At 41.1% G+C, this 9,497-nt stretch overlaps 1 protein-coding gene across 1 annotated transcript; it reads left to right on the forward strand.

Moving 5' to 3' along the window:
• The first annotated feature begins 5,191 nt into the window (after positions 1-5,191).
• On the forward strand, positions 5,192-7,889 carry LOC132619796 (serpin-ZXA-like). The gene is made up of 2 exons (XM_060334587.1): positions 5,192-5,341; positions 7,017-7,889. The coding sequence occupies exons 1-2, from the start codon at positions 5,192-5,194 to the stop codon at positions 7,812-7,814; spliced, it is 948 nt and encodes a 315-aa protein (XP_060190570.1). The 3' UTR covers positions 7,815-7,889.
• The last annotated feature ends 1,608 nt before the right edge of the window (positions 7,890-9,497 follow it).

A 9,497-nucleotide genomic window follows, 5' to 3' on the forward strand; every position in this document is an offset into this window, starting at 1 on the left:
AATAGACTGTCCAACGGCATCCCTGGCCGGGGTCCTAAGGACGATTCCTAGCCCGGAACTTTTGAGGTTCGAGGCTCCAGCCGTATGTAGTGACCAAATACCCAAGGATTTCCCCGAGGTTAAGAGAAGCTCTTTCTCAACCTCGAGGACCATAGTCGGGGTGAAGTCTGCCACAAAATCGGCCAAGATCTGGGACTTGATGGCCGTTCGAGGTTTGTACTCGATATTATATCTGCTAATTTCGATGGCCCATTTAGTTAGTCTACCCAATAATTTCGGTTTATGCATGATGTTTTTCAGGGGGTAAATAGTCATTACACATATTGGATGGCATTGAAAGTAGGGCTTGAGCTTTCTAGAAGCACTTAACAGTGCTAATGCCAATTTTTCTAAGTGGGGATAACGGGTCTCCGCATCCCCCAAAGTTCTACTTACATAATAGATTGGGAATTGCGTACCTGATTCTTCTCGGACCAAAACGCCACTCACCGCTACCTCGGAGACAGCAAGGTAGCGAAAAAGCGGCTCGTCCGCCTTGGGTGTGTGCAACAACGGGGGACTAGACAAGTACCTTTTCAATTCTTGCAAAGCTCTTTGGCACTCCGGTGTCCAAACGAAGTCGTTCTTCTTCCTTAGTAAGGAGAAGAAACGATGACTCTTGTCCGAGGACCTCGATATGAAACGACTCAGCGCCGCTATCCTTCCGGTGAGCCTCTATATTGCTTTGATGTTATTCACCACCTCGATATCATCGATGGCCTTGATTTTGTCCGGGTTTATTTCGATCCCCCGGTTGGACACCATGAAACCCAGAAATTTGCCGGACCTTACACCGAAGGCACATTTTTCCGGGTAGAGCTTCATGTTGTACCTGCGGAGTACGTCGAAGGATTCCTGGAAATGTTTTAAATGATCCTCTATTTCCAGGGAATTGACCACCATGTCGTCAATACAAACTTCTATTGTTTTCCCTATTTGTTCTTCGAACATCTCATTAACTAGGCATTGGTAAGTTGCACCGGCATTTTGTAGTCCAAAAGGCATGACATTATAACAGTAAGTCCCATATCGGGTGATGAAGGATGTTTTCTCTTGATCCTCCGGGTGCATCCGAATCTGGTTATACCCGGAGTAAGCATCGAGAAAGCTTAACATCTCATGCCCGGCCATCGCATCGATCATTCTATCAATGTGAGGCAACAGAAATGAATCCTTTGGGCATGCTTTATTTAAATCCTTATAATCAACACACATTCGAAATTTATTACCTTTTTTGGGCACCACTACCACATTAGCTAGCCAGTCCGGGTACCTTACCTCCCGGATAGAACCTATTTTTAAAAGCTTTGTTACCTCGTCTTTTACGAAGGCGTGTTTTGCTTCCGCCATGGGCCTTCTCTTCTGCTTCACCGGGGGAAACCTCCCGTCTAAGCTGAGCTTGTGAGCTGCTACTTCCGGCGATATACCTGTCATATCTATATGGGACCATGCGAAGCAATTTGCGTTAGCTCGAAGAAATTCAATTAACTTGCTCCTGAGCTCCGAGGTTAACCCCATGCCCAGGTATACCTTTCTGTCCGGTAGGTATTCGAACAAGATGATCTGCTCCAGTTCCTCTACTGTTGACTTGGTTGCGTCCGAGTCATCCGGCATGACGAATGATCTGGGCACACCGAAGTCATCCTCTTCGCACCCCGGGTCCAACCCTGTGTGCTGTGATTGCTATTTGGTGTCTGTTTCCCCGGTTGAGTCCTTCTCCCTTTGATCCGATTTTTCGGGCTGAGGTGTCGTTTCCTCGACCGCGAACATCTCCTTCGCAGCGGGCTGTTCGCCTCGGATGGTTACTATCCCCTCCGGTGTCGGGAATTTCAGCAACTGATGCAATATCGATGGCACGGCCCTCATGCTATGTATCCAGGGTCTGCCCAGTAATGCGTTATACTTCATGTCCCCTTCGATCACATAGAACACCGTTTGCTGGACAGTGCCATTGATGTTGACCGGCAATGATATCTCCCCCTTTGTGGTTTCGCTCACCATGTTGAACCCGCTCAGTACCCGGGCTACCGGTACGATCTGATCGAGCAGCCCTAGCTGTTCGACCACTCTCCACCGGATGATGATAGCCGAGCTAACTGGTTCAATCAAAATACGTTTAATCTGAGTTTTAAAGATAAGAATAAAGATTATCAATGCATCATTGTGCGGTTGAATGATGCCTTCTGCATCCTCGTTGCTGAAAGAGATGGAAACCTCGGGTAAATAATCCCGGCTGCGCTTGTCGCGAACAACAGAAACCTTGGCCCGTTTCATCACCGGCCCTCGAGGGGCATCGGTGCCCCCAACTATCATGTTGATTACATGCTGGGGTTCTACTGGCTCGGCCCTTCGATGAGCCTCCCTTTCCTTGTAATGATTTTTGGCTCGTTCACTCAGCAATTCTCAGAGATGACCATTCTTTAGTAACCGGGCTACCTCCTCTCTTAGCTGGCGACAATCCTCGGTTCTGTGACCATGGGTTCCATGGTATTCACACACCATGCTCGGGTCCTATTGGCCCGAGTCCGACCTTAGAGGTCTTGGCCATCTTACATCCGGGACGTGGCCAATGGCCGAGACGAGGCCCGAGGTACTGACGTTGAAGTTGTACTCCGATATCTTCGGTAAATCCATGTTGCCGGCAGAGCTTCCGGCATCGCTTCTGAATGAGAGACCCGACTGTTCGACGGGCGCTCGACCCGTTTACTACTATGACCGGAGAACTGGCTTGGGCTAACCCTAGATTTCTCCGACCTAAATCTTGGCTTCTCCGAATGGGAGTATGGCCGATACCTTTCCCTCGACGACTCGGCCTTCGTCTCGTAACCTTTCCTTGGTCTCTCAAAACTTTTGTTCACATTTATTGGCCCCGGGGGAAGTTCGAATTGATCATCCTCCACCCGAATCTTCGACTCGTATCGGTTATGGACATCAACCCATGTCACAGCCTCGTACTCGAGCAAACTCTCCTTTAATTTGAACGAAGCCGTTGAGCTCTAAACATTGAGCCCCTTTGTGAAAGCTTGTGCAGCCCATTCTTCTGGGACCGGGGGGAGCTCCATTCGTTCCCTTTGGAATCGGTTAACAAATTCACATAGTAATTCATCGTCTCTCTGGGTTATACGGAAGATATCTGCCTTACGGGCCTGCACCTTCTTGGCACCGGCGTGAGCTTTTACGAAGGCATCGGCGAGCATTTCGAATGAGGTGATCGAATGCTCGGGCAGATGATCGTACCATGTCAACGCCCCTTTTGACAAAATTTCCCCGAACTTCTTCAGTAATACCGATTCAATTTCGTCTTCCTCCATGTCATTGCCTTTTATAGCGCAAGTGTATGAGGTCACGTGCTCGTACGGGTCCGTTGTGCCGTCATATTTCTGGATATCCGGCATTTTAAACCTCTTCGGGATTAATTTCGGGGCTGCACTCGGAGGAAAAGGCCTTTGGATATACCTCTTCAAGTCCGAACCCTTCAGTAAAGGCGGAGCCCCCGGGATCTGATCCGAGAGTTGTATGTTTCGATCCTCTTTTCGATCGAGTCTACCCGCTTTGCCAAAGTTTCGAGCATTTTTAGAACCTCGGTGGAGGAGCCAGCTCCGGATCCATTGCTCTCGATAACCCGTGCCTCTTCCCTTCTGGGTTCAGCAACACCACTTGTCTTCTCCGGGGTCGTTGTATCCCCTCGGGGTTGCAACTGGGAAATTGCGATCCCTTGCTCGGCAATCGCTGCTCTCTGTTCCTGCAACATTTCAAAGATTAAACGTAAGTCAATATTGTCATTAGGTGTATCCAGGTCTTTCTGGCCCAGTGTCCGGGACAAAGTAATAGAATTGTGGGTGTTTAGAGGATCAGTGGACGGTAAGGTGGCATTCTTCTGGTCCATGGTGTTTTGACGGTTGAGGCCCTCCATCGAATTAACGGGGTTAGGATCAGCGAGGTTTGGTAACCCTCGTGGGCCGCTGCCTTCATTTTCAGCCATGATCTCGTTGTTGTTGACGTGACCAGATTGCCCACTGTCAGCCATTTGGTCCGTTTTTTCTGTGACGAACAGAAGATGTTTTTGGTTTTGATGGGTAAGGTAGAGATCAAAGATCAAAGACCACTATTATCCTGGCCCCACGGTGGGCGCCAAACTGTTTACCCCGAATTTGGATAATCAATTAAATTTGTAGGTGAGGTATAGGATATATGGTTATGCCTTGAATCCCTTTGATGGAGAAAAGAAATATATGAATATACTATGAGGAGGCAGCTAATGATCGGTGGTCTGCTATGCACTTGTATGTTTGTTAGTATATGAGTGTTACTTGATTGAAGAAATGTAAGAGATAAGCACAACAAATATGGACCGAATCAGATGCTTGAGAGAGAGATTTTATATATATTTTGCTATTACAAGAGTTTTTGATATGGAGGAGCCAACCCTTCAAAAGGAGGACAAGACCCCTTATTTATAGTATTTCCCCATGGGCTTCATACAACATGAAAAATAAAATAATAAAGAAAAAGCTCTGAGTTGGGTTAGGTTGACCGCACGACCTGACACCCGTACGATTGGCAGTTGAACATGGCAGGACGTTATCGACGCGTGGCAACCGCGCAACGGATCTCCCGGACCACCGGCCATGATAAAACGGACTAACGGCCTCGACCAAACGGACCAATCGGCAACGACCAACTCGGCCATGAAGAAAACCGGACCAAATGATGCCCTCCCTGGCCTTGGTCCGAGCGTTCCTCCGGTTCAAAATGGAAGCCTTCGTGCACGTTCTGGTTAATTTCTTCCTTCGGTCCTTGGTCTCACCGGTTTAACATAAATCCGATTTTTACCGTATACATATTTAAGTCTTTTACTACCGCGAAGTGAGATCAAACTCACTAGTAGCAAAGAAAAAGTAGGGTTTCAAGATCCAACTCTCTAGGAATAAGATAGTCAGAGAAATATCAGGGTATTCAATGATAATAGGGAAGATAATATTTAAAAATTATTCATAATGGAGAAATTTAATGGATTTTACATCTTGTATTTTGGGTAAACTAAAGTTACCATTCTTGTTCTTGAACTAAAGAATACAAGCTGCAAACAATAAACTTTCGAGTTAGGGTTTCAAGATTCAACTCTATATATAACGACACCCCTGACAAAGACATGCTGATACAAAAACAAGAAAACTTGAAGAGACAACAAGAACAAAAGAAGGATTTCTGTGCACAAGTTACTGTTCAACTTATGTTGAAGGAGATTCAAAAGGGTTCCAATGCTGAGAACATTGTGTTGTCTCCGTTATCATACACTGCTGTACTGAACATGACAGCAGCCGGAGCAACGGGACCTACGTTAAACAAATTCTTGAATATCTTGCAGTCGACAATATCGATGATCTGAATTCCAAGTTCTTAGATATGGCTGCTATAGCCACGAGCAATAAGGGTGATGGGGGTCCTGATGTGTGCTTCCTTAGTGCACTCTGGCTAAAAGAAACACTTTGTCTCAAAAAGTCTTACCAAGAACTAGTTAAGAATGTCACAAGACAACAGCAAAATATGTTGATTTTGGACGAAAGGTACTATTGTTTTTTTTTTTTTTTTTTTTTTGTTACAATATTTTCTTGTTTTAGAAAAAGATTTATATATGCCCTTGATCAGATGTTAGATTGAGTGTGATCTCTCTGTGTAGATATATATACACATAAAATCCATATATTTTATAAATTAATCCTTATTAGGGAGTTACAATTAAATATTTCTATGAAGTAGAGAAGACCACATATTAGTTCCTTATGTAAGGAGTTCATCTTCATGTACTTCTAAGAAAAGTATTGTTAGATTCGGTCTTTCTCAGATTTATAATTGAATTATATTTTCTTATAAAGATATGAAATATAGACTACTTATAATACATTTTTATTCTTACATGTTTGAGATGAGACCAAGGAGCCATTTGGACATGGTTTGAAATCACGGTTTCAAACCATGATTTCAAACCATGATTTGAAACCATGTTTGGACATGTAATTTAAATATCTTAAATTGTATTTTTTCTCTTACAGACATAAAAACCCCACAAGTTATGAAAACTATCAAAACATTCTCAATTCTTATACATTCTTACCAAATGAGCAAGTCATAGTTCATAACAAAATTAATACGCTATTAGAAGGCCTTTCTAAAAAATGCAACATTAATTGATCAAACTTTAGTTTAATAAAAACGAAAATTTAATATAAATAGTAATGTAACTACTCTTTAATATATAATCATCCCACATGGTAGACATAAATAAAGGTTGGTGGAAGTTAATGAGGTTGGTAAATGGTTGGTGGGAGTAATTGTTAAAAATATGTACCAACTTATGAATATTTTTTTATAAAACATAAACTTATGGATCAAGTTTTATATTTAAATTTTTTGAAACCATGAGATGAAATGCATGTTCAAATGCTGGTTTCATCTTATGGTTTCAAACCATGATTTCAAACCGCATGTCCAAACGCCTACCAAATGAAGCATCATGCTCAGTTATTTGAGATTAAATGAAGGGCATGGTGACTGAGGTGGTTAAGTTGATGTTGTATTATTCAATGTTTCTTATCGTCACTACGATTTTCCAACCGGAATATTTTTAACAAATTAGATTAAGATTTTTATTGATCATAAGGGGCGGCTACGTACATACAATTCTCTATTTTTAGGTAATGTCAAAGTGTGCTTAAATTTTAATTCCTTATCATGGGCTTAGTCTAAAAATATCGCAGATTATCACTTGAAAGGTTCTAAGTATCAGAATATACAATCAAATAATGAAAAGTCCTTGACTCTCCTTCCCTCTACTAAATACTACTATATGGAAAGGTATCCAAGCCGAACTACCACAAGACTTAACTTTCTTATTTAGGCACATACGAATGCATAAAACGACATATGAATTATAGTAACATTTCCTTTTTTGACATAAACATATTAATAACATGCAGGAGGAGGTGGTAAAAGAAGCTAAGTCATGGGCTAAGTCTGCAACAAAAGGCCTTATTGATGAAGTTCTCAAGCCCAAGCACATCAAGGAAAGTACAGTCCTCTTACTTGGAAACGCCTTATATTTTAAAGGTACATGGAAAGATAATTTTATTGAAAGCCTCACTCGAGACAAGGATTTTTACCTACTCAATGGAGGCAAGGTTCTAGTTCCCTTCATGACTGGTTGTCATAGTTATTTATATGGATCATTTGAAAGTTATCAAGTGGTTAAAATTCCTTATGAAAAAGGGAAGAATGATAAAAAAGTCTTCTCCATGTACTTTTTTCTTCCTAATGAAATATTAACAAAAGTGAACTCTGATTCCAACTTCTTCACACAAGATTTCGAGCTGTGGAATGAATACCTTGCTGCATTTTACATTCCAAAGTTCAAATTCTCATTCATGACAGAAGAAGGGAAAACAACAATGCAGGATATGGGAATGAAACTACCTTTTGACGAATCTTGCATGGACCTAACAGAGGTTGTGGAGAATAAAGATGATTTATATGTCTCCATGATAATACAGAAAGCATTTATAGAAATTGATGAGAAAGGTACTGAGGCTGCTGCTGTTACTTTCGAGTCAGAAGATGATATGGGATGTTGTTTGGATGATGGTCCTCCAAAAAAGTTCGAAGCAGATCATCCATTCTTGTTCATGATCAGAGAAGAGACAACAAGTTCGGTATTTTTCACTGGAATTGTAGTAAATCCTCTGTTAAGTGGATCCGATGATAGTACAGCCAGGGACTGATTTTACCAAAATCTTGAGAGGCTGGTAGCTAGCTTGTTTAGTTATTTTTAGATTTTTAAAGATCTGGGTCTATGATGTATCACATCTATCATGCTTGTGACTCTATTTTTCCTATTATGAGTATGTCATTTACTCAAAGAAAAGGGAAATTTCAAAGATTTACCTTCAGGTCTGGCTTCATAATATTAATCTTCCTTATGATTTATGATATTACTCCTACATCTCTTATTTGATTTCCTTGTACAAATCTTTTAACTTATTTATTTTTGAAAATATCTCTTGGTCCTAGTGGGATCCTCATTCTTGTTGATAGTATGTCCGAATAATGGTCTCTCATCATTCAAGCAAATATATAAGATCAAATTTTTGATCTTTTCTTCGAAACCATCACTATGCTCAAACCATCTGCCCTCTCCTATGCCACCAACTGTTGTGTTTTTGGGTTTTTCCCTTCCTATGTGGATTTGGATTAATAAAACTCAATTCAATTTGGACCAGCCCACTTTTATCCTAAAATTCACTATATATATGACCAACTTAGGTCTTATTTTCAGAACACAAGAGTGAATTCATAACAGCCATAATCAGAGAAAAAAGTGAGAGAGAAGTGTAGATTTTCGTCTAGAAACTTTTCTGCTACAGCAGTCCGCTTCAAATTGCGTTCTCAATTCGTTAACCGTTGGATCGTTCTCAAATTTGAACTGGGGGTTCTCAACATCTGGGTCTTCAATTTTAACGGTGAAGATGGATTTTGTAGTCTGTACCTCCAGTGTTTGAGTAAGAACAATAGCTCATTATTTAGGATGATTTCTCTCCTTTCTTCACTTGTTTTGGTACTATCTTTTATGTATTATTGCTCCATGTTTGGCGTTGATGTTGTAGCCCTTTGGAGAACATTGTTGCAACTCTTGTTGATTATTAGTGTAGCTTTTGTGGGCCGGAGGTCCCGTGAATGTTTCCTCTTCACCTTGAAGGGGTTTTACCGCATAAATTTGGTGTCTCTTGCATTCGATTTATTTTTGCTTGCTTTGCTATTTTATTAATGGTATAGTTGTTGCCCGAATTTCCATTTGTTCTAATGTTTATTGTCTTTTCTTGGTTCAAATAGTGTGGGAAGTTTCGACTTGGGCATTTCTTTCGCTGTTACCTCATCGTGCAATTTGGTTGTACCTTGTTTCTTCCCAACAAAGTGTTATCAGAGCTTGTGGTTGTATTTGATTGTGTTGATTGTGTATTTGAATGATGGAGACAAATATGAACAAGATGGTTTATTTAAATGGAGGTAATTACCATATTTGGAAAAACAAGATGAAAGATCTTCTATTTGTCAAGAAATTGCATTTACCTGTGTTTTCTTCCAAGAAACCCGAGTCTATTGAAGATGAGGATTGGGAATTTGAGCACTTACAGGTTTGTGGCTATATTAGACAATGGGTTGAAGATAATGTTCGAAATCATATTGTGAATGTGACAAATGCTAAAATCTTGTGGGAAAAGCTCGAGACACTTTATGCTTCAAAGACTGGTAATAATAAGTTGTTCCTACTGAAACAATTGATGAATATTAGATACAAAGAGGGCAGTCCTATTTCTGATCATATAAATGATTTTCAAGGTGTCCTTGATCAGCTGTCTGGAATGGGTGTCAAGTTTGATGAAGAAATACAGGGACTTTAGCTTCTT

Source organism: Lycium barbarum, chromosome 11 (assembly GCF_019175385.1).
Source record: "Lycium barbarum isolate Lr01 chromosome 11, ASM1917538v2, whole genome shotgun sequence".
NCBI classification, from domain to species: domain Eukaryota; kingdom Viridiplantae; phylum Streptophyta; class Magnoliopsida; order Solanales; family Solanaceae; genus Lycium; species Lycium barbarum.

Excerpts from the sequence above, each read along its gene's own strand:
- LOC132619796 (XM_060334587.1), top strand. The coding sequence starts at position 5,192 with ATGCTGATACAAAAACAAGAAAACTTGAAGAGACAACAAGAACAAAAG. Across the intron at positions 5,342-7,016 it reads CTCCGTTATCATACACTGCT|GAGGAGGTGGTAAAAGAAGC; the intron begins GTACTGAACATG and ends AATAACATGCAG.